The 24850-nt window shown below is 41.7% G+C and overlaps 2 protein-coding genes across 2 annotated transcripts in view; both read left to right on the plus strand.

Annotated features, from left to right (window-relative positions):
• Positions 1 to 1365: 1365 nt before the first annotated feature.
• Positions 1366 to 24850, plus strand: part of LOC143362668 (integral membrane protein GPR180) — a 143064-nt gene continuing 119579 nt past the window's right edge. The window contains exon 1 of the mRNA XM_076803035.1: positions 1366 to 1377. The gene's annotated coding sequence lies outside the window, so the exon portion shown is untranslated. The remainder of the gene's footprint in view (positions 1378 to 24850) is intronic.
• Kon (chondroitin sulfate proteoglycan 4-like protein) overlaps positions 2624 to 24850 on the plus strand; it is a 100806-nt gene continuing 78579 nt past the window's right edge. The window contains exon 1 of the mRNA XM_076803014.1: positions 2624 to 2731. Within this exon, the coding sequence (XP_076659129.1) occupies positions 2650 to 2731 (82 nt within the window). The 5' untranslated portion in view covers positions 2624 to 2649. The remainder of the gene's footprint in view (positions 2732 to 24850) is intronic.

The raw sequence follows: 24850 nt of genomic DNA on the forward strand, positions 1-24850 counted from the left end.
CGCCTTCAGTCCACGTTCCGTCAGGCTGGTTTTCTCCTTCGACGATGTTCTCCGGCTCGTATCTGGCGCATTGTTGCCAGTTGGACTCTTCATCAACCCCCAGATCTTTTTTCTTCAGGATCGCAACTTTTTGAGAATAAATGACGATGGTTAACCCTTTCGCTCCGCAGGGCTTATGACAGAATGCGCACGTTGCAGATGAAACCGAGAACTCGACGGTGACGTACGTGCTCCACCGAGCTTCTTCTTGAATCTTTTTTTTTTTATTTCCATGAACTTATTTATTGAAGCAGTAAGATATACTTTCTGGAAGTTTCACGATTTAACTCGAAACATTTTTAACATGTTCGCTGCCGAACAACCACTCCCTCAAGATCTTGCAAAATCGGACAAATTCTGGCTTTGTAATAATTCTGGCTTGTTATAGGGATTACTTGTTGAACTTTCTTGACATTAGGTTTACGGGACCTGTCAAAATGACGGGTTCTAATATTTTTAATTTACGATTATTAAGATTCTAAAGATACACCATGAGGAGTTATTCAACAAATTTATTTCTTTGGGTATATGTTAGTAATAGACTGCGGATCTTTATGCAAAATAAAAACTTTCTACCTGAATTGCAACTGACAGAAGTGAAATAAAAATTTATTTTCTTTCTTAATATGTTTGATAGGTTGAAAATAGTGTAACAGTATTTTAAAATTTTTGTAATGTTTTTACCGTTTAAAATACACGTACCCATTTTTGTCATAAATGCATAAAATCCACAGTCTAGTTATTAAAACTAGAAAAAAATGGCTAAAAATTTGGGCAACACGTTCTTGTTATTTTTATAACGTAAAATAGTCACTTTCAGTGCTCCGCAAATCTAATGTTAAGTTGTTTAAATCCCAATGAAGTTCGGTTCAAGCAACTGTATTATTATGCACACTGTAGTATTATGAACAAAATTAATTTTTAAAGATGAACGAAAAATTTAATATATAATGTGGTAGTTAACGTATTAATGTACGAGCTCAGAAGGATATAATATAGTTTACATAGTGTGGACGTATTAGGAGTTCTTTGAACATTAATCCAGCTGTTACTAAAAAATTATACAATATCTGAACGAATAACCATATTTTCATCTAGTTCTAGCAGGCATAGAAATTAATTCGTAGCTCTATCTTCTAGACTTAAATGTTCTAGACTTAACTAACTTAAAATTCAGCTGGTTAAGTATGGTGAAGAGCAATTTAGGTGCCCAAAAATGTACTTCCTCGAAAGGGGTGATTTCTGAGAGCATTTGAAGTAACTTTTCCCTTTGCGAAAATCATCTCCGCGGCTTAGTTAAGCAGTTATTACCGAAAAACACGGACCAATCAGAGCGCGGTAGGTCCCGCATAGGTCCCACTGAGCGTGGCGTTGGCATTGGCTGAGCCATGATCAGGCCGCTGTTTCCGCGCCGTGATTGGTCCATGTTTTTCGTTAATAACTCCCAAACAAAACCGCGGAGAGCATTTTCGCAAAGGAAAAAGTTGCTTCGAACGACCTCGAAAACCAGCCCTTTCTAGGAAGCACATCTTCGGGGCACCCTGTATACGTACTTTAGTGGTTCTGACTCTTTAACTCTACGATTGCAATCTCGATAGAAAAATTTGGAAAATTCCTAATTTCTCGACTGGGGTACAGCCGAGTATTTTTCCGTCGACTGGCCTTGCCGGTAAAGGGCCAAAGAATCATTGAAATCGTGGCTTAGTCTCAGTCCCGCAAACACTGGAGCGACAGCTCTAATCCATCCCGTCAAGGTTCCATCAGCGACGAGAAAGACAGAGACAGAGAGAGTGAGAGAAGAGAGGGAGAGAGAGAGAGAGAGAGAGAGCTGGGGCGTCGAAAGCGTTTTCCATTGCACGGTGTCGGTCCGTCTAGCGTCTGAGCCCCGCCCGAGACCCGTAGTCAGCTTGTCCGGACAGTGTAAACGTGCCCGAAGCCCAATCCCTGTCTCGTTCGTTGATTAAACCGCGTAGCGAAAACGTGACGCGCCGTTTCTCTTTACACCTGTGTGCACGGCCTGTGTCCTTTCCAGGAGTCATCGTGGTCGTCGTGGTCGTCGTCGTCGTCGTCGTACAGATACCTAAGATAGACTTAGTGTAGCCTAAGTAGACTGGGTTAGCTGGGTGCACGATGCTGGAGGCTGCAGGCTACACGAGTGCATCGCAGCGTGAACAGTGCCCGGTCACCTTATTATCCCGAAATTCGCCCGAGTGCGGTTCACGTTTACGGTTTCGCGCGCGAAAGTAGCTGCGAGTGGTCTTCGTCGTTTCCGCGGCGGCTCTGTGCGTCTTCCGACAAGCGGTACCGGAAATAGAAGCGGAAGTGTCCGGGTGGATGTTGACAGTGGCTGGACGTCCGCGGGGAAGATCCGGAACGGTGCGGGGACGTTGCGGAGGAAATCAGCCGGACGCGGGGATATTCGATCGTTCGTGCTGTGCGTGACGAATGCCGGAGCCACGGGCGACGTCTTCTTCCTGAACACGCCCGGTGATCGTCGCCTGGACCCCTAACAGGGCTCCAGGATCGGAAGAAAAAACACACACACACACACACACACAGCCCTTGGAACTACGGGAGGCAGAGGAAGACGCACACCGGAGAGGGAGCCTAATGTTTCCCAACGACATGGGGCTGCTAATGTTCCTCGCTGTGACCGTATCCCTCTTGGGTTACTGCCAGACCGATGAAAAAGGTAATGTATGGACGCGGCTTTCGATGGTGACGAAAGAAACGCCAGATTTTGCTTTCTGTCTTTCTCTCTTTTTATCCGTCCCTCTTCTCCTCCCGCCCGTTTTCTCCGTCGCTCCGTTTGGCTGCCCGTTAGCGAACGTAAATCTGCGAGGGCAGACGCGCGTGCTGGAAAGCCAGGCGAGAGCACCGACAGAGATTAACTTTTATGGTCAGCGGAACGAGTGGCCCTCCTGAATACGTTATACTTATAACGGCGACGGTCCTCCTCCACGCCGATGATATCCGATACGGCCCGGATTTTAATAACCAGCCGACCGAGTCGTAAACCCTGGACATTGTCCTGCGACCGGACAATAGCGAGCTTCCTTCGACGGCGGGAACCCGATCGATCGCGGGACACTTGTCTCTCGAACGCCGCGGGAGTCATCGCGTCGGGAGAAACGCAGCCCGAAAGAGTGTATATAAACGTTGCTCCTCGGGAAAAGGTAGCCTTTCGACGGCACTCTTAAAAGCATCGCTTTGCCATTCGACGTCCCCGTAACTATTGCCACCGACGACGCGCTTGAAAGACGACAATATACCCGCTGAACGGAGACTTCGTTCCGTTTTTGAATCGCGTTTCGAAATGGGAGTAATTGTTATCGCGGTTCGGTTCGACTCGAGCACCATTCATGTACCATCGTTCGAAGGATCATACTGCGTTCTGTGCAACGGTGAATGTCCTGTTGGGATTGTTTGTTCGGGTTTCTTGGATTGTTCGGCAATAAACGGAATTCTCGTTCACACCGCGAAACGTTCCTCGGAGTATGTACTCGTTTCGCAACGCTTTGATACTTTTATAGACGATTATTGCGGCGATTGACGTACGTAAAATAATATTTTAAGAATGAAATTATCAAAGAACGCGAAAGTGTAAGGAAATGTAAGATAAACTTGTTAACCGCATTTCATTCGGTACAACTATAAGGCAATTACTCGCTCCATCCGGTTGAAAGTGAATATTATTGTGTCGCGGCGAGAGTTCCGACCGTTTCCGGGGCATTAATCGAAAGCTTTATTTTAAACCTTTCCAATAATAGAATGAAAACAAATGTGCGGCACTCCGGCGGATAATCCTTCGCCATCTTGCGGGCTCCGGCGTTGTTCTGAGCGTGCGAAGCTTCTGCCTGGGCGTTCGGTAAAAAAAACTCAAAAAGGATTCGAACTTTTCCGATAATCCAATATTTTTCTGGTTCCAATATTTAATCTACAAAGCAAACTTACAATGAAAATAAAATTCGGCTTCCTTCCAGCGCCGGCATTACCGATAAAATATCACCTATGATAAACATTTTTACCGTGAAACAGACGAATGATGAAAAACACCAGTGCACCGGAAATGCAAATCTTCGTTTTCGGAGATTAACGTAAAATTCATCCTGAAATAGGAATTATTAGGCAGTTGCAAATGAAATTTCCGATTTTAGGACGCAAATCGTAACGAGGCCTTTTGATCTAGAAAAAGCTTATGAAAAAATGTTTGCAAAAAAGTCATCTTTCACCATAAAATTGGCACCATTGTAATGCTCACCTTGATCGATATGTTTTATCCGGAGCACCGTTGTTTGTTCAACGTAGCTATTAAAAATCGGACATTTCGTATGCAACAACCTAATAATCGGAGTAACGTGTGCGAACTAACAAATTGCAGATCGAGAACAGAGAACAGAATGAACTGGATACACGAAGCAAAACTGGAAAAACCGGAAATGCAAGTCTTCGTTTTCGAAGATTAACTTAAAATTCAACCTGAAATAGAAATTATTAGGCAGCTGCATATGAAATTTCCAATTTTAGGACGCAAATCGTAACGAGGCCTTTTGATCTAGAAATACTGTTATATATGCTTATGAAAAAATGTTTGCAAAAAAGTCATCTTTCACCATAAAATTGGCACCATTGTAATGCTCACCTTGATCGATATGTTTTATCCGGAACACCGTTCTTTGTTCAACGTAGCTATTAAAAATCTGACATTTCGTATGCAACAACCTAATAATCGGAGTAACGCGTGCGAACTAACAAATTGCAGATCGAGAACAGAGAACAGAATGAACTGGATACACGAAGCAAAACTGGAAAAACCGGAAATGCAAGTCTTCGTTTTCGAAGATTAACTTAAAATTCAACCTGAAATAGAAATTATTAGGCAGCTGCATATGAAATTTCCAATTTTAGGACGCAAATCGTAACGAGGCCTTTTGATCTAGAAATACTGTTATATATGCTTATGAAAAAATGTTTGCAAAAAAGTCATCTTTCACCATAAAATTGGCACCATTGTAATGCTCACCTTGATCGATATGTTTTATCCGGAACACCGTTCTTTGTTCAACGTAGCTATTAAAAATCTGACATTTCGTATGCAACAACCTAATAATTGGAGTAACGCGTGCGAACTAACAAATTGCAGATCGAGAACAGAGAACAAAATGAACTGGATACGCGACGCAAAACTGCACAGGCACGGAATACGTATGAAGCGGTGTTGCAGCTAACACGAAAATGGCGGAGCAGATATAAACGGTGGTTTCTTTCCATTATCATAAACATTGCTCGTTACGGCCCGGGTAAAAGTTGATGGTTATTAGTTTAATTCTTATTGCCAATCATTCCGAGTTTACTCCTCGGTTCCTTTCTACTTGAAAACGTTTCCACCACCCCCGATTGCATTGTTGCTCGCGTTTCGGTGCACTCGTTCAATGCGGGCAAAAACTGTGAGACCGGGTATCCACCGGCGAAGGAGAAAGATATTATTCTGCAGTTTCAACGAAACTCGTATACCGAAATGGGACAGAAATAATTCATGTAGCTACTGACTCCACAACTTTTATTATATCGTCGTAAAATATTGCTATCTCCTTTCATTAACTCCGGAAAGTCCGGGGAGGGCGTGGCTTATCCGGCAACGCTAGTCGCGAAACATTCAAAGTATGTTGTCCGTGGATTACGGATTTTTTATGCATTCATGGTGTTTTCGTAGGTTGTCTAACGTTAACGAGTTTCCCCGCTTTATTTCCGCGCGCCCGAGGAATCTATTAGTCGGCCGGAAAGCTGTTTTCTCTTATCCCAGTTTCTTCCAGTTGATCTTCGAAGACGAGGATTTGCATAACCGGTGCGTCTCGTGTTTTTAATCACTCTCCTGTTCCACGGTAAAAATGTTCATCGGGGATATTTTGTCGGCGATACCGAGCCGGAACGTAACCGAATTTTATGTTCACTGCGAGCATGCTTTACACAGAAAATTGAAGAAATATCGAATACAACAGAACTTACGGCCGGGTCGAAAAGTGAGTTAACCCCTTGCCCTACAGTATGGAGTCAGACTCGTGATGAAGATTCTGAACAGAGTCTAATAAATATTAATTTCCTTTAAAACAAAATAAAATTCTATTTGGTTGTAGTTGATGCATGTCCTTTGGAGAAAACATAGGCATACGATAAATATAAACTATCTTTTCTTTTCTATGAAATTCTGAACGACGAAGAATTTCTGATCATTATAATCACAAAATAAATAGTAGTGCAAAGGATTAACGATTGGTGTATGCAGCAAATGAATACGACATCTTTAATCTTTAATAATGATAATTAGACTGCGAATTTTATGCAATTACGACAAAAATGAGTAGGTGCAATTCAAAACAGTAATAAGATTAAAGGAGTTTAACAATGTCGATGTACCATTTGTAACATATAAAAATTATTAACGAGCAAAATAAATATTTGCTTAGCTCCTATAGATTGCAACTGATGTATAACAGTTTTATTTTGCACAAAGATCCGCAGTCTAATGATCATATATGTTTTACTAACATATTTGTTTATATACTTGCACCAATAAGAACAACACAGTAATTTGATTTCATGGGGATCATTCCGAAGAGTTGAATATGCTTTGATGGTTCTTAAGTGAACAAGAAATGTATGAATGCAAGGCCATTAATTTGTACATGCGTATCTACCATAATTCGCACCGCGAGTTCCAGAGTTTGTAGCAACGAACGAGATTTGCAACCGGCGAGGTCCTACCGTATTTCTTGTTTGAGATGAACGTTGTGGTTCCTCAGGGTTTATTACCAAACTGTAGCAACGTCGAGGAAATAAATGTGAAACATAAACGACCGAGTCGCTAGGTAAAAATTGAGGAAAGAGAGTGGGAGACGTGGAATAAATTGAAACCGCGAAAAGTGAAACGTTTCTCGGTGAAATTATCGTACGAAACGTAGCCGATGCAGCCGTTTAATCGTCAAAACGGTCTGACATGATCTCCCGTCCTGTCTGCGCACGGTGAAATAGACTCGGCGCAGCCGGATTTCACAAATATTTCCACAAGTGCAGCGTCGTTCGTCAACATCGCGGGACGACGGTCGCTCGGGGTCTGGCTCTTTTCTGAAAAAATAGCACGGGGGACGCGAGCAAAGAAACCTTTGGATGGTCTTTCGCAGGATTCCGACGCGACGGGCCGCGGGACAAGAAAACGGTACGGACTTTTTCAGCGGAGGTCCGAAATAATGAATTTCCGCGGCGAAACTAAATTACCTCTCGGCGAGCGAGCACCGCGAGCGACCGGCAGAGAGCAGAGAGCAGAGAGCAAAGAGAAGGAGAGCAGTAACATTTTCATTTCGCCGGTGATTTAGTAATTGTTGATTCAACCTATCGCGGGGGAAATAAATGAGGAGAGAGAGAGAGAGAGAAAGAGCGTGCGCGGCAGACCGGCATGATCTCCCGTGATTTTTAATCAGATTCGTATCAATCACCGGCCGGCAAAAGTCTGTATCCCCGGGTAACAGACCCGTAGACTCCGTTGAATATCGAGAGGTTAATTGCAAAATCAACTTCTGGCCGATTGACGACGAACAACCGAAATAAATCGAACCGGAAAGGATTAATGTAGTAATACGGGAGACGCGGTTGCACCCGGCGTTGCTGCGCGTTGCAGCGCGTTGCATCGCGCGGGCCCAGGGAGCGCATACGGGTGCAGGAGCCCGGCAGATATGCGCTCTCGATCATCTGTAATTGCGACGATACAGCCCCGCGATACCGCGCGCCATTTATTCTTCACAATGTCGTCTTTCCGTTTCACCTCCCCCAACCCCGACCTATACACACCGACACACGGAGAGAGGGAGAGACGATTTAACGATCCACCGCGGCGGAACGCATGCCAATTTATACGCCGCTACACAGATCGGAACACGGTTCCCTTGAACGACGATAAAAACCGGACAGGGAAAAGCGAAAGAAACGACCGGAAACCGCCGACGCCGACGCACAGTCGTCCAAAATCGTCGATACCTGGAAAAAACACGAATTTTCAACTTCGTTCAGAATCAGTGAAATTCAACCCTTAACCCCTTAACTTGTACGCTCGAGTTAATTCGAGCGCGCTAAACAGGCCAAACTGTGCACACTCGAGATAATTCGAGCGGCGTTGTATTGTATGCTGCTATAATTTTTCACACTCGAATATAATCGAGAATTGAAAATGACAATGTGAAAGCAAAGAAAAAAAATCGTTTTATTGTACCTGTAACACTTGTTTATATTGTATTGTAAGCTGGATTGGATTGTAAGCTGTAACACTTATTTATTCATGAATAAAATATAGCCTTTTTCCATGGAACAAAAGCGCAGTATATCAAATATTGATCTTTTTTTTTTGGCCGGTTTAAAAAAAAAACTATGCGTTAAGGGGTTAACTGGTATACTGCGATCTCTTGTGACCCTAACCAAATTTTAATACACTAACTTTCGCTACGGAATTTTGATGATTACCCCGATTATTTTTACTGATTCGTCTTCAATTATTTACTGTACTTTCCCCGGTCCTATATCGAGCCAGACACGACGTCAACTTTTGCACGAATTATTTTACTGGCTTACAATACATTGACCAATAACACCACAATTTTATTCTGCTCCTGTTTCTCACAATTAATGCAGACAATTTTTATTTTGCATAATTAAAAGAATTTCAGAATATCGATTCATTATTTTCATCTTTGTTGAGGCTATTAAAGACAGAATGACAATTTTATTTTGCTCCTGTTTCTTACCATTAATGTAGACAATTTTCATTTTGCATAATTAACACGTTCGTCGCCGCGTCACCCATATGTGGGTGACGGAATTATCTGTGCAGGTTTTACAATGAATTTTTACGTTGATATATTCATTGCACTAAACTTGATTAGGATCTGTAACATGCAAGAAAGTTGGAAGATTACTCAGTAATCGTACTGTTAGTTTTTGAACAGTGGATTTATTAAAGTAATTTTTAATTAAGGTTATTACACATTAAATACATATGAAGAAATACGCGCACGCCGTACAACATACACGCGGAACAGCCACACACCGAATACCGCGTTCGAGCGGGAAAAACAAAAAAGAAACTACAACGAAAGAAGGTCCACGAATTTTCTTGAATCGCGCGTAATTCGAATATTCCAACACATACATTTAATTTTTTGCAATTTTTATTTCATTAAATAACGTACTTTGATTTTATGGAATTTTTGGGGTTTCTAGTTGGGCGTTCAAAGTGTTAAAAGAATTTCAGAATACGGATTTATTATTCTTACCTTTGTTGTGGTTATTAAAGAAAGAATGATCATTTCATTTTGCTCCTGTTTTTTGCCATTGGAGCAAACAACTTTTATTTTCCACAAAGATCCACAGACTATTGATAAGAGATGGTGTCACAGGCTCCAGTGATAAAAGTCTCGACACCATTCGGGCCGAATAAAAAAATGTTAGATCGCCGATCGACGCTCATCCGTGTCTCTCTTGTCGGAGTTTGATCATGGACGCACGCGCCCGCTCGCACGTTTGCTAATTAATCCGCGTCGATTTCGCGCGGCCGACTCGATAGCCGAACGATAGCGATAGGAACAGCTCGGATATCGATCGCGGGAAAACTTGCCTTTTTAAAACGTTAACCCGGCGCCCGTGCTACCTAACAGCCGCCTGTATCGGGTTCTATTCGCGCTTAGCCAACGATCGTACGAGTAATTAGCGAATCCGCTCGCAGATCTACGGGCTGAATAAAGTTTCCTGCACGCGAGCTGCAGTTTGTTTTCTCCGACGATTGTTGCGATGCGATAACGTCGCCGCCGGGCCGGGTTCTGCATATAATTATGCCGGAGCAACAAACGTGTCTTGCCGTAGCGAACGGTAAAAAAGAAGCGTTCAGACCTGAAACGAATTTTGTAGGGGTCACAATTTTTTCTCAGACATCCTAGATTTTCTTATGACGTCATAATTTTGATACGTGCTCTACGACTTTGTTAGCGGACCCCATACATTTTTTTATAGACTCCATAATTTTTTCGTGATTCCCACAAATTCGTTTATAGGCCCTATAGTTGGTTTCAGAGGATTCAAAGTTTTTACATGGGCCCTTGGCTTTTTAAGTTCAATAACATTTTTAGGGACCCTACAGTACTTGCAAAGGTTTAAAAATTTTTTTGTAGGCTCCATAATTTTTTATGTAGGCAACAAACTTGTTTTCTAGTGCTAAAAGTGTATCTTGTGGCTTTCAGGTTTTTTATCCTAGGTTCGACAACTGTTTTGTGCGTTTCACAATTCTTCTCAGATATTCTACAGTGCTTTTGTAAGTTCTAAAATTTTTGTATGGTATTTTCTACCATTTTTCTGTAGGGTTTAAAATTTTTTCAATTTGGCCTACGATCTTAACGGAGGTTCTAAAGTTGTTGCGACAGGCCCCCCCAAATTTTTTTGGTAGGCTTCAAATCCTTTTTGTGAGTCTTACAATTTTTTCGTGAGCTTCAAAGTGACGGTTTTAGATGGTTTATTTAGCTGGCCCTTTCAGGAGCAAGTAGTAAAATGAGAAACTGGGAAAACTCGTTCGATGCATCGTCCTGGCCAAAGTAAATTTTTGTTTAGTGCTACTCATGTTCCACTTGATGCAACACTTAATCAACAACACGGAGTGCATACTTCAACACTCGCCTTTGAAAGGAACAGTGCCGTAAGGGAGTTAAATTCACTTTACAACAAATTCTCACGAGCCCTTATAATTTCGTCTTTTTCCTACTTGCTGCCTAAGGAAGCGTCTAAAACGAGGCCATCCCATTTAACCCTTTGACGGCTGAGTGCGGGTCCATTTTGACCCAGAGTAAAGCGTTACTCAACAAGTTCTAGCAAATTAATCGAGCTAACATCTGTCGCATTAGGAAGACCAGAAAAACGTGTTCACAAGAATTGTCCTAAACATCAGTCGTACAGTTTCATGAGCGGTCCTCTGTCCGAGTGTTAACACCAAACCTACCGACATTTCATGTATACCTAATCCTACCATGAGCGGTCAAATGGCCGCTTCAAAAAAATAATGTCTATCTTAATATAGAAAGACATGCTATGAAATTTTTTCGGGAAATAAACAATAAAGAAAGTTGTGAATATTGAAAAATGGGTTATATGTATATTGTAGGAAAAATTAATAAGCTACATGGCGATACAGTAACGTTGTATATAGTGTTCCTTCTCGAGAATTCTTTCTCGAGAATTTCTCATTTATTTTATAACATATAAATTCTTAAATTCTCTTAAATTCTTATTTAAAACTTTAGAAAAACTGAATACTGAATTGAGTAATGAGTTTCTTGTTGTTATTAAAGAAGAAATATATAAAAGAAGAGACAAGATTGTTGTATCCCTTGTAAAATATCTGCATAATCCAGAATCTCTGCAAAAAGATTCAGAAGATACATTTTTCTATTTAACATCCAAGACAGATATGTATAAAATGGCAAAACAAATTCTAAGCAGACTTTTTGGAAAATATGACAATGATTCTTATGAAAATAGTGAAAAACTTTCAGATTCTCAGAATGAGGAACTATCACTGGAAAAACAGTTAGAATTAGAAATTGCAGATAGCCTTCAAGAATTTAGTGTCAAGAGTTTAATGGCAGAAGAAAATAAATTCCGGACTCTAACAAAGGAATTTCCAAATTTTTGAGTCCACTGAAAAAAAGACACCCAATCTTCAGCAACTTTTGGATGTTCTGTATACGATAAAGCCAACATCCACACAAAATGAAAGAAATTTTTCTACGGCTACAGATTTTGTTACAAAAAAAAAAGAAGTATTATGCATCACACATTATGCATTATGCATTTGACGCATTATGATTCTTAAGAAGTCATTTCAAAACAAAAGCGTAATGTTTCACTTTATAAAAGTTTGGTAAAAGTTTCGCAATATATAATAATTCCCAATATATACATATCTCGAGAATTCTCGAGAAATGAAAAATGTTGAGAAATCAGGAACACTAGTTGTATAAAAGAAATTCTAAACGAAACTTCAAAAACGGTCATTTGACCTCGCGTGGTAGGTTTAGTGTTAAAAGACAGTAATCGCAAAACAAAGTATCCGGGACGGATCGTTTCGATTCGGTGATTCTCGCGCGGACACAAAGGCGACACCGTTCGCAGAGCGCAATTAGCTCCGAGCGAAGGATCGACGACGCGAGAACAAAGGGTCCCGGCTCTTTTTGGTAAATCCGTCGGCGATACTCTTGCGCGGCGGTGCAACTGCATAAACATCCGCAGAGTGCAACGAGGTCGGCAGCGTTGCGTGAACGCTCTCTGTATCGATACGGTCGCGTCGAGCTTTTCAGATCGAACGTCAAGCTTCGTTGGACCGTGAGAAGGAATGCGAGAGAACCGAGGACGATGGGAGAGGGATGCAGGGATGGGGGTTGGGGAGTAGGGGTCAGGGTAATCAGTTTTTCATTCGGCCCCGGCAATCCGTCGTTCAGCGAGCATATCGAGCGTCCACGATCGGATTACATCGGGTAGAAATCTTTCGGTGGGGCTCGAAAACAAACGGGGATTAGCTTTTTTCGCGAATTTATCGGTACCGATTCTACATAAACTGTTCCCTGATTCCTCCGCCTCTTTTCTGTCCCCACCCCTCCCCCCTCCCAAGCTCCCTTGGTTACCCTCGTGTGCCCCGTGTTGCAGCGATGCTCGAGCGTCGAGTGCAATCCAGACGAACGTCGAAATAGCACCGGTGGAAATAGGCGGCGGCGGCGGCGGCGTCGGCGTCGTCGGCAACGAGAGTGTAATCAATTCCCCCTTTATCTCGCGTTCCATTTCTCTAATCCATCATTTCGTTCGCAAATTAATGCTGTGCGCTCCGCTCCCGGCGCGTTTCAAGAGAGACAGAAAGAGAAAACCACCCCTTACACGGTCGACGGGGTTTTCCAGCGGAAAGGCGGTCACCGGCCAGATTGTGTTAATTAAACGCGGACCCCACGTCGGCTTAATGGACGAATCGCCATGCCGTGCAGCTCTGGCCCGTTCCGTTCCAGCGAGAAGCGGAAATCTGCGCTAGCCCCCGGCGACATTTTCGCCCGTCGATCGCGCCATAATCGTCGACACGAATGAAACCCTCCGCCACCTTATTGCGCGCCGATTTCAGACGAGCCGCCACAGCGGCCGAGAGCGAGAGCCCGCCGCGGAAATACGAATTCGCTCGACGATTTTAGTTTTACGAGACCGATTCGATTATCAAGCAATCGTCGGGATCATTTGTCGCACATGTGTCACCGAGAGGAAACGCCGGGAACGCAGGATGTTCTAACACTAGATTTACGGGACCCGTCAAAATGGCGGGTTCTAATATCTTTAATTTAATATTATTAAGATTCTAAGGATGCATACATAAGAAATTATTTAGCAAATTTATTTCTCTGTGGGTATATATTATTTTAAAAATATTACTAAAAATGTGAGTAGCGCGTTCTTGTTATTTTTAAAATAAGCAAAATAGTCGCTTTTAGCGCTCCGTAAACCTAGTGCTAACGTCATAGAATAGACCAGATTCAGACTTGGGGTGGCAAGAGAGAGGGTAGAGGGAGAGGGAGGAAGTTTTGTCTTTTCCTTCTACGACGCTATTCCCCCACGCTTTCGCCACGGACCGATCACGTGACGCGTTTCGTCTCTGCCGTGCACAGACTCGTCAAAACAGGGGAATTGACTCGAATCGAGGGGAGTACAGTTACCCTCTCTCTGCCATTACCGGATGAGTCACGACGCAGACGCCACGCCAATTGAAAATGGGGGAATAACATCGTAGAAGAGGATGGGTAGAGTAGGAGATAAGCCTTAACCCTTTGCAATCCTATGTCGACGCTGAGGCGACATTTAACAGGTGTTTACAAAATTCCAAAGTGCAAAGGGTTAAATCTGGCGACACTGGTCGTGCATGTGTCACAATGTCGCGTGGCTAATCCGGTACTGGTAGAGAGGGGGTAATTTTTTCCCCTCGATTCGAGTCAGTTCTCCTAATCTAGCAACTCTGCTTTCATTCCCAAAGGGTCTGGAAATAATTCTGTGGTGCTCATTATAGTCTCTACTCTAGCGTGAACCCGTTACTTTAACCCTTTGCACTCGAAGCTATTTTAACTCCAAAACGAAACATTTCTTCCAACCTAGAATATTTCCCTTCTATATATATTTTTTTCATGTTATACATACGAGAATGGTGCAATTTGCTTGTACAATACTGAAGTGTTCAGTAACTTATTAAATACAAACGAATTTAATAATGTAAAAAATATTCTGAATAATGATACAGAAATTTTCGAGTGCTAAGGGTTAACTAGATATTTAAACTCCTTAGCAATAAAAATATAAATTCGTGGGAAAACATTGAAGAAGTGGAAATCCATCTGAAGGGCTAATCTCGGTTTCTAAAAAATTCGTGGAACCAGTTAATTACCAGATATTAAATTTTGGAGGATATGTAAACACTTCAAGGACCGTAAAAAGATGCAGAACCTCTGGAAAAAGTTTGGGGTTCAACAAAACGATTTTGGAATCTAAGAAAATCCTGTTGGATCGCTGATGAAGTGATTCGCTCTATAAAGTAATTGTGAAATTATTGTTGCACCAAAGAACGAACACGTATAACAATAATAACTGAAAGCACGCGACAGTGGATAAAGATCCGATCCCGCTTGATCGAGTTGAAGGCGTCTTACGAGGATTTCGAGGATTCCGAACTGCGGAAAAAGAAACAGAACATCTGAAGTTCATCTGTCCTCGGAGCATTCGGAACTGCCGTTGGAATCTCTCCGCCGGAAGTTCGATAATTGTGGCAACTACTTTCTCGCGGGCGATTCGCCGTAATTGGGGATCGTTCGAACCGCAACGAGGACGACACGTCGATTAAATAATATTCAACGACACGGATTGGCGGATTCGAACGGAGAATCGTTCGCCAGGTGTGCAGTTGGACGGGTAGTATTTTTCAGTTCTCCCCAGACGATCATTATGGAAGTTGGTAATTGCTTTTTTCGAGAACTCTGTTCACGGAAAAGTGCGAGCGGTAGTCGGCGATGCGTTCGGATCGGTGGACCGCACGGTTAAACTTTAGCCAAACACTCTCGGTAGATCCTGCGTTTGCTTTTGACTCGTTAGTAACCTTGTATTACGTCTGCGGTTCAAGCGCGAGAACCGGGGGAAAAAAAAAACGAGGAAGTAGCAAACAAATTCGAAACAATTGCCCCGGCGTTTTCGTTATGGCCTCCGCGAGGATCGCGCGCGTGTTCCTTCGTTTCTACTCGAGTCGGTTGGTTAAACGTAAAACAACGCCGGTGGGTCCTTCTCTCACCTTTGTTGCCGAACTCGTAAAGCCTCAACCACTGGTTCCGCGTATCCCACTTCCGCGATTCACTGCCAACCAACGCAGAAAACGCATACGTGTACAACCGTTCGTGTAACCTCGCTCGTCATGCAAGTGCCCCGTAACGCCGTTACATCGTCTTACTAAACTCCGCGGCTGCCTTCCCACGCCATGTCATTATTGCAAATTCTATGAAATTCGGTCGCTTTCGCGCACCTTCGCCCTTGGAATACGAAGTTGCCCGCCACGGTACCCCGTAACAGCCTCCGATAAATAAAAACAGAAGTAACAAGAGAACACTCAAGATTGTTAAGTAAATTGAAACCGTCACACCGTTTATTTTGCTCCACGCACACCCTCCCGTGTACGTTCAGTCTTACATTTTCTCACGTTCATTTGCTTTCAGGTTGTTTCGAATTTTTGATCTTACAAGTAGTGGCCTTTTAGCTTCACACCATTCGTGAAAAATAATTTTGTTTTTCTATTCACGGAGAAATTGATTTAAGGGCTTTCAAAAACTTAGACCAATAAGATCAACATTTTTTTTTTTTTTTTGATCGTATCATTTTTTCACGAGCTTCAAAGTTGTTTCTTGGTTCCCACATTTTGTTGTACTTCGACGTTGTTTCTTAGGTCCTGCAATTTTTTTCATGGTCCTCGACAATTGTTTCTTGGGTCCTACAATTTCTTTATGAATCTCAGCCACTGTTCCTTCAGTCCAAAATTCTTTTCGAGAACTTCAAAGTTGTTTCTTGACTCCCACATTTTGTTGTACTTCAACGTTGTTTCTTGGGTCCTGCAATTTTTTTCATAGTCCTCGACAATTGCTACTTGGGTCCTACAATTTCTTTATGAATCCCAGCCATTGTTTCTTGAACTTTGAAGCTCACGAAAAAATGTTGGACCTGAGCTTCAAAGTTGTTTCTTAAGTCCTACAATTTCGTTATGATACTCAACAATTATTTCTTGGGTCCTACATTTTTTCAACAGCCTCAGTAATTGTTTCTTGGGTTCTACAATTTGTTCACGAGCTCCGAGATTGTTTCTTGGATACTACAATTTTTTTATGAATCTCAACAATTGTTTCTTGGGTCGTACAATTTTTTCTGAATCTCAGCCACTGTTTCTTCATTCCAAAATTCTTTTCACGAGCTTAAAAATTGTTTCTTGGGTTCTACAATTTTTTCACGAATCTCAACAATTGTTTCTTGGGTCCTACAATTTTTTTATGAATTTCAGCACTGTTTCTTAGGTCCAAAATTCTTTGCGTGAGCTTCACAGTTGTTTCTGAAATCCTACTATTTCCTTACGATACTCAACAATTATTTCTTGGGTCCTACAATTTTTTAACCAGCCTCAATAATTGTTTCTTGGGTTCTACAATTTTTCCACGAGCTCCGAGATTGTTTTTTGGGTACTAAAATTTTTTTATGAATCTCAACCATTGTTTCTTGGGTCGTACAATTTTTTCGTGACCGCTTTAATTTATGTCGTGAGTTCAAACGTTTTATTCATTGAATGGAGAGGTTCAGAAAAATCCTGCAGGTTGCATAACCGCTAATGAAGCATTAACGTAGTCGCTATCCACGAAGGATCAATTGCTAATCCGCAAGATGCCCCGCGACCGCAATCGACGGAGAGTGTCGTGCTATTCGAAACGCGCGAGGAATTTTCGAGCGCGTTCGACCGTCGATGAGACGGCGTTTGTGAAGCTTATTCCGCCAAAGGGATTCGTTCTGCTTTTGTGCAAATCTAACCTGTTCACGTTAGGCGTGTTTAAGCCGTATACACCGTTCGAGTAAATTTGCAGTTTGACACCAAAGCTTTGTCAACTTCCATCCAGTTTAATAGGGATAGAATTATTCTATTAATGCAACGATTTTCATGAACTGCGCGAGACCAACAGAGAACTGTTTTTAGCCGACGTTACTGTTTATTGTGCTAAATATCTGCTCCTCTTCTTCTTTTGTGGTAACGGGTCGAACATGAATACACCTCGCTCCTACACAATCTTGAATAGCCCGTGTACTCCCATTGTGTTTTGCGTAATGCGAGCTCTGGGCAATAACGATGTTATTACAATAACAATGATTATAATGAATCTTTAGAACAATTAAGAGTGCAAAGCCTTGCATATTTGTGTTCGTGTGCGAGTCTTTTGTTCCATTTTTGATCAGTCGCACAATACATTCTTTTTTGTCGTGCCTAATGATTTTAATCCTCTCTGTACAGATCTTCGTCTCTGATAAATTATAACGTTTACTCATTTAAAACAATTTTATATTATTAATTTTATGGACTTCTCGTGGTTTGACAGTCAAAGTGTTAAAGCCGCTACCTTCATCACCAGACTGCGGACTTTATGCACTTATGGCACAAATGGGTAGGTGCAATTTGAGGGAGCACAAAGATGGAAAGCATTTGAGAATGTAGATGTATTATTTCTAGCTTTTTGGAGTTATCACGGAAGAAAAATAATTTGTTTATTTCGCATACAGATCCACAGTCTATTCATCACCCTTTTCAACCTCGTCATTAAGTGAAATTGACAGACCATAACGCTGCGTGCAACAAAACCGCGACGCGCCTTCTGTGCGTGCGTCGAGTCACTGTATCACTCCATTAGCATGGGAATTATAATATTTGCATATGCGAGTGTGTCATTGGTTCGCGTCGCTCGAGGATAAACGCGTTTTAGCGTGGAAGCGTGCTGACGCGGTTCGATCCCGAAAAGCCATAAGCTGGCCCGGGGCGAGCATTCGGCGTCTTTCGTTTCCGGGGCGTTCATTATTTTCGCGGGTTTGCGTTTATCGACGCTGGCCTAGAAACAACGGTGTCGCGCGGCTCTCTTATCCAATTACCAGCTGAAAATCTGCTATCGGAAGTGTTCATCGGTCGCTAATTACCGAGATAATGGGGAACCGAAACGGCTGAAACGCCGCGGCGCGGTGCGGCGGCCTCGGGCCAGATCGGGCCGCCCCCCCCCCCCCCTCGCCGATAAACGGCCTCCTTAACGATCCGAGGTCAGATGTCCCGATTTACCGACTACCCGTGGAGACTTGCAGCCGAACTTTGTCGTCGCCAGCGAGCTGGCAAATTCTTAGAGTGTCCTCCAGCACGCGATAAGACCAGTCGACGAACAGATATACTGCCACAGCGAAAATAATTATCGAGTTGGCCCATACTTAATTAAGTTTGCTCACGGCAACCCCTATCGCGGTACACGTTAGATGAACGAGCCCGAGATTTTAACACCTCCTCGCTGTTGGATCAGGCGTGTGAAATATTCACCGAATCAGTTAGAACCTCTCCTTCACAAGATAAAAGTTCCACTGGTCTGTAATGGTTATTAATCTTCCACGAAATCATTTACAACCACCCCTTCAACCCTCGGAGAGATGACTGGCGAAGCCAATAATAAATTTCAATTTAAAACAAAGTTCCAATGACCAATTGTGATCCAACAGATCCAAAAATATGTACTGAGTCGTTTATGCCCAGAGCTATCCTTTTTTTAACTGCTGTCGGCTTCCAAAAGGTCTGGAAAAATTCTGGGGTACTTATTCAAGGCTCTACTTTAATGCTGTTATCAATAAATAATAACAATTTTACGGATTAAATTAAAAAAGAATAAGGGCACCCCTCCCTTTCACTCGAAAGTTTCGGCTAGACATAAACCAGCCAGTATGCCCCACAGTGGGCAATTTGGACAAAATCGGATTCAAAATCAAGGAACTTTCGATAGGAATGAGGTAGAGCGATGCAATTTTTTGGAAATGAAAGCTGCAACTTTGTAGAATATGGGAGAAATAGAGAGATTGTGGTACGAACGTTTTTTAACCTCGAGAAAATTCGTTAAACGCGCACAAATTTAAGAAAATTTTAGTTTTTCCAATACCACGCGCGGAAAAAATTTTTTTTTAACATGCTGTACATCATTTCCCATAGATTTTTTCACGCTGATTTCAAATCTGGTCTCAAAATTTGTCTACGACCTCAGGATTTTGCAAAAAATAGATTTTTGTGACAAAAACTAATGAAGTCATTTTTTCGTTGAAATGATTGGATGGTAATAATCTCCCTATTTTTCCCATATTCTACAAAGTTGCTGCTTTCATTTCCAAAAAATTGCATCGCTCTACCTCATTCCTATCGAAAGTTCCTTGATTTTGACTCCGATTTTGTCCAAATTGCCCACTGTGTGCCCCTAGGAGAGTTACAGAACATTTTCATAGCACATCATCGTACGTGTCAAGAGCTCCCACGATTTTTCCCAGGCGAGGTCGATTGTTCAGATTCGTCCCGAGAATGAATCGTCGGGATCGGTTTCATCGGCACGCGAGTCACGTACGGACAGAAAGTTAAGTTCCCGGTTAAGACGTCGGAACGAAGTACCTGAGGAGGTTTCTTCCCCCGGCTCCACACCATGGACACTGCAGTTCCCTGTTACGGCCGGCTCGGAATCCTGTGATTAGTTTCCACGGTGTAGTCATACTTTTTTCCAAGTTTCTCAATCCGCCGAGAGGGAAACATTTGACCGCGTCTCGGCGAGCAGAATCGCCGGGGCGAACGACGATCGCGATGACAGCAGTTGCGCAGCGCGAAGAGATCTCGTTCTTTACGCTTATTATTCGCGCTTACAATTATCCGCTCACTGCCGTGATTTGCGTTCTTACCTTCTGGGACTGCGGTCGCGTCCGCGACTTCGCCGTTTGCAACTCGGAAGACCCGAGTGGTCGGTGAACCGAAAAAATATTCAGCGAACAGACGTTTCCTAGAAACCTCGCGGCATTTTCTTCGCGAAAGCAAGAATTAGAACTTCGTCGTTAATTATTTCCTCGTACAAGAAGAAAATCTACTATTTGTTTCCCAATGTCTACAGTTACTGCGCCAACAATGACCGTGGAAGAACGAAACTGTATTTCGATTTTCTATTGACGGAGAAATCAATTAGGGGGAGTTCCCCTAAAACCGGACGGCACCTAGAACCGGACAGTAGCGATATCTTTAAGATTTGAAATGCAATGCGATCGTCATTTCACGTGAGCAGTAGTGGGGATAGATCCAAGCACAATCAGGTTTCGACACATTCCAGTCGCACGTGCATAGTACAAGCTAGTGTATCATACAAATTATAAAGTGTTACATCTATCAATTTTGGTTAGTAGAAAAACTTATGAGTGGCATTATTATGTCTTTTGGTAAGTAGTTTTTTTAATTACCTCTGTATTTTGTATATACGGTGCACTGGTTGATACAAAAAATAATTTTTTTTATGGCTTCGGTGTCCCCTGGTTCCGGACAGATCATTGTCCCCTATCGCCGGACAATACAAATCTGAATTTTACTTATTCATATACGTATTAATAATAATTGAGGAAGGATAATAATTGGGAAGTAATTGTTATTATTTTGTTTTCAGTGGTTAAAAATCACTTAAAAAAATTTTTTTAATAATTAAAAAAATAAATAAATAAATAAATGACCGAGGAGAAAGAAAACAAAAAGAGGATGACAGAACAAATAAAAAATTCGGGAAATAAGCGTAAGACAACCAGAACATTAAACCTACGAGAGTCAAACTTGAAAACCAGTTGCGTGGTTTGTTTAGAAAGCAATGAAGAAGACTGGATTCAGTGTTTTAGCTGCAAAAAATGGGCACATGAAGCTTGTGCCGATATCCCGGAATGTGCAGATAACTATGTTTGTGATCGCTGTACATTATTTTGAAACTATTTTTAAGCTACATTCTCAATGTATGTAATGTCCGGTACTAGGGGACACTTTACGAACTGTGCAAATTCTATACCAAACTTCAATCAAAGTTTTAATTAATTGTTAGAATAAAATTATTTCTTTTCTTGGTTTCTACTGATTGATAATGCTGTTAAGTTATAAATAGAATGGTATAGAAGACATGAAATATTTTATTCTTTTATTTATTTAAGAAAAACCTTAAGTGTCCGGTACTAGGGGAACTCCCCCTAATCTTCTAAAAATTTGGATTCAACGAGTTCAAAATTGTTTCGTGAATCCTATCATTTTTTCACGAGCTTCAAAGTTGTCTCCTAAGTCCTACAATTTTTCTCGTGATTGCCTACTAACTGTTTTTTGAGACCCATATTTTTTCGCGAGTCTTAAAAATTGTCTCATCAGACCTACATATTTTTACAAGCCTCAACAATCGTTTTTGGGTCTTAACATTTTGTCACAAGCCTTGGAAATTGTTTTTAGGATCTTTACACTTTTTTCACGAGTCTCAACAATTGTTTCTGTGTTCTAACATTTTTCGCGAGCCTCGGTAATTGTTTTTTGAACTGTACAATTTCTTCACGAATTTACGATGTGTACAAGAAACAGCCCGATTCTCAGCATTGAATAGCGCGGCTTGTCAAAGCATAACCGATCGTCGCAGAATCACAATATCTCTCATTAGCGTGTGCATCCCGGCGTATCGAGTGCATCGGTTCCGTCGGTGGCCGGTAGCAACGCGGCCGGGAAAGAGGAGAACGGGGGTAAAAAAGAATCGTGCAGAAGAAGACGATTGAAAGGCCCGGGCGAGACCGATGAATGGGCGACTTCAACTCCTTCAAACGACCGGTGAAGAAGAGATCTCGCATCAGACACCGTACCGAGAAATCGGAACACGCTCGAGAAGCTTCTCCGGGCCGCGGGACCGGCAAACTTCGCCTCGGAGTTTATTTCCCAGCGGCGTGTAAATGATCTAAGAACGCGTTCGGGTACGTGGAACAACCGCCGCGGGTCATTAGGCGCGAACAATCCTCTTTTTCTCCGGCTATCTCGCTTCGGGGAGGATCCTCGTTGAGGAACACCGTTCCTGGAATCTGCGTGGGAGACATTAACGCCCACGCCATTCACCTGGCCGTTCAATCGCCGCGCTTCTCCTCTCGAACGTGAACGTATTACGCGAGTTTACAACGATTTTTAACACCCGCCCCAATCGGATTAAATCGTCAGCTGGCCCGGACAGCTTTCACCGAGTTTTGTCGGTGGACGAATTTTTTCAAAATTTCAACAATCCCCCGTTTTTTCCCGGAAATTTTTATAATGACACCCTTCGATGTTTGGTCGTCATTAACGTAAGATACGTCACATCCACAATTTACTAATATTATATTCGTATTTTTTAAAAATGCGACGTTATAACTAGGGTCTTTATGCAAAACAAAAATTGTTTGCATCAATTGCAAAAAGTAGGAGCCAAATAGGAATCTTTTAATTCTAATAACCTGAATGCTTGACATTTTTATAATGCAATACGAATCGATGTTTGGTCGTGATTAACGCGTTCACTACGAGCGTCACAGATACGTCACATCCACAATTTATTAATATTATATTCGTACTTTTTTTTAATGTGACGTTATAACTGGGATCTTTCTGCAAAACAAAAATTGTTTGCATTAATTACAAAAAGTAGGAGCCAAATAGGAATCTTCTAATTCTAATAACCTGAATGCTTGACATTTTTATAATGCAATGCGAATCGATGTTTGGTCGTCATTAACGCGTTCACTACGAGCGTCACAGATACGTCACATCCACAATTTACTAATATTATATTCGTATTTTTTAAAAATGCGACGTTATAACTAGGGTCTTTATGCAAAACAAAAATTGTTTGCATCAATTGCAAAAAGTAGGAGCCAAATAGGAATCTTATTATATTTTACAACTTGATATATTTTACAAAATGTTTTCAACCCAGTTCCGGGGTTGTTTTCACCCCTTTAATACGAACGATGGAAAAATGCGTCATACATTTTTCTAAATATCTCTGGCATAGATTTCATTAAAATCAGCTTGTACAGTTTGAACACACCCCCTTTGTTAGTTACAAAGTTAAATTAATTAATTCTTTGTTGATCTGCAAGCGTTCTCCGAGAAACGGTCCAGTCAGCTCTAATTTCAAAGTATTGCAAATAGACTCGAAATATTACCGGTTTCGTAGGTCCTCGGCTATCTCCCGTGTACTTCGAAACTGTTCGTGAAACTTTAAACGCGTTTCCCCGGGAACGAGATTTTTGTAATTGGATGACATGATATCTCAAAAAGCAATCATCCAATTTACTTAAAACTTGCTTGCAGATAGCTTCGCGGGATGTCTATTTATCCTTGGAATGCAGAGCGCGTATTTGCAAGATTGTGATTTTAAAAACGAGCATAGTTTTTTCCAATGGACGCTCCAATTACTTATGGCGTGTAGAAAAACGTTTTCTACGAAATTCCTACAGTTTTACTACTGTGTAGCGATAACTCTGTAAAAGTATGATACAATAGTTTCGGCAACGGAATCCTGTATTTCATTTGCCAGCGCACAATAGTAAGTTTTCGACCATATTTATGCCCCTCGGCTGCACAGCGTTGTATTTCTACCGTTTTTGAAGTGTCTACCACCACTCACAGCCAGGTGGCAACGAAAAATTCTGAGTTCTCCGGCTGCAAAAGCCGGCGGTGAAAAAACACAATTTGAAAACGGCGTGTTTAACGTGCTGGCCCTTTTTGAGTCCTTTAAACGTATTGTTCCGTTGATTATTACCTCAACGTTGTGAAAATGGTTTGAGAATAGTCTCTCAATATCAATGGAGATTATTCCGCAAAGGGTTTCAGCGAATTTATACAAAAATCAAACTATATTATCATTAGACTGCGAATTTCATGCAAAATAGAAATTGTCAACGTCAATTTCGAAAAAACAGTAGCCACGGTGAAAATTCATTCTCTCTGTAGTAATTGTTAATGAGTTGAAAATAATATATTAGTGTTCCTAAATTCCCTGAATCCTCGTGCTATTTTAAATTGCGCCAGCACGTTCTGTTATAAATGCATAAAACCCGCAGTCCATTTATAACAAAAGCGTGTAAGTGAGATGTGGACTTATTGTGCTATTTTCAATTTACTAAAACTGTTAACAGAAGCAAGACAATTTTGGCTTCTGTTTCATGCAGTTGACGTGGCAAATTTTTATTTCGCATAAAGATCCGCAGTCTGGTTAACATTCACTTAAATTTATGTTATGAAAACATAATCCGCGATTGTTGAAAATGCATGGATGAATTCACGGGGAATTATTCGATACAATTTATTTCTTTGTATAATAAAAATCGCTAGAAATCAGACTAAATTCGTTCCAGTTATTTTGATGAAGCAACGTGAAACAGTGGTTTTCAATGCCTCACAGATCTAGCGTTAATCGGATAGACGTAATTAAACAGTAACAGCACCATTTACCATCCAATTAATACCCACCAGAATGCTCGTTTTTAAATTAGCTATTGCGGTGGCCCGTGGCAGACAAGTAGTTTCGAAATCGCGTGATACAACGCGACAGCGACAAATTCATTTGCTCGTCTACGGTGTTTAATAACAACTCCACGCAGCGAATGATAATTT

The sequence above is a fragment of the Halictus rubicundus genome, chromosome 17, assembly GCF_050948215.1.
Source record: "Halictus rubicundus isolate RS-2024b chromosome 17, iyHalRubi1_principal, whole genome shotgun sequence".
Classification (NCBI taxonomy): Eukaryota; Metazoa; Arthropoda; class Insecta; order Hymenoptera; family Halictidae; genus Halictus; species Halictus rubicundus.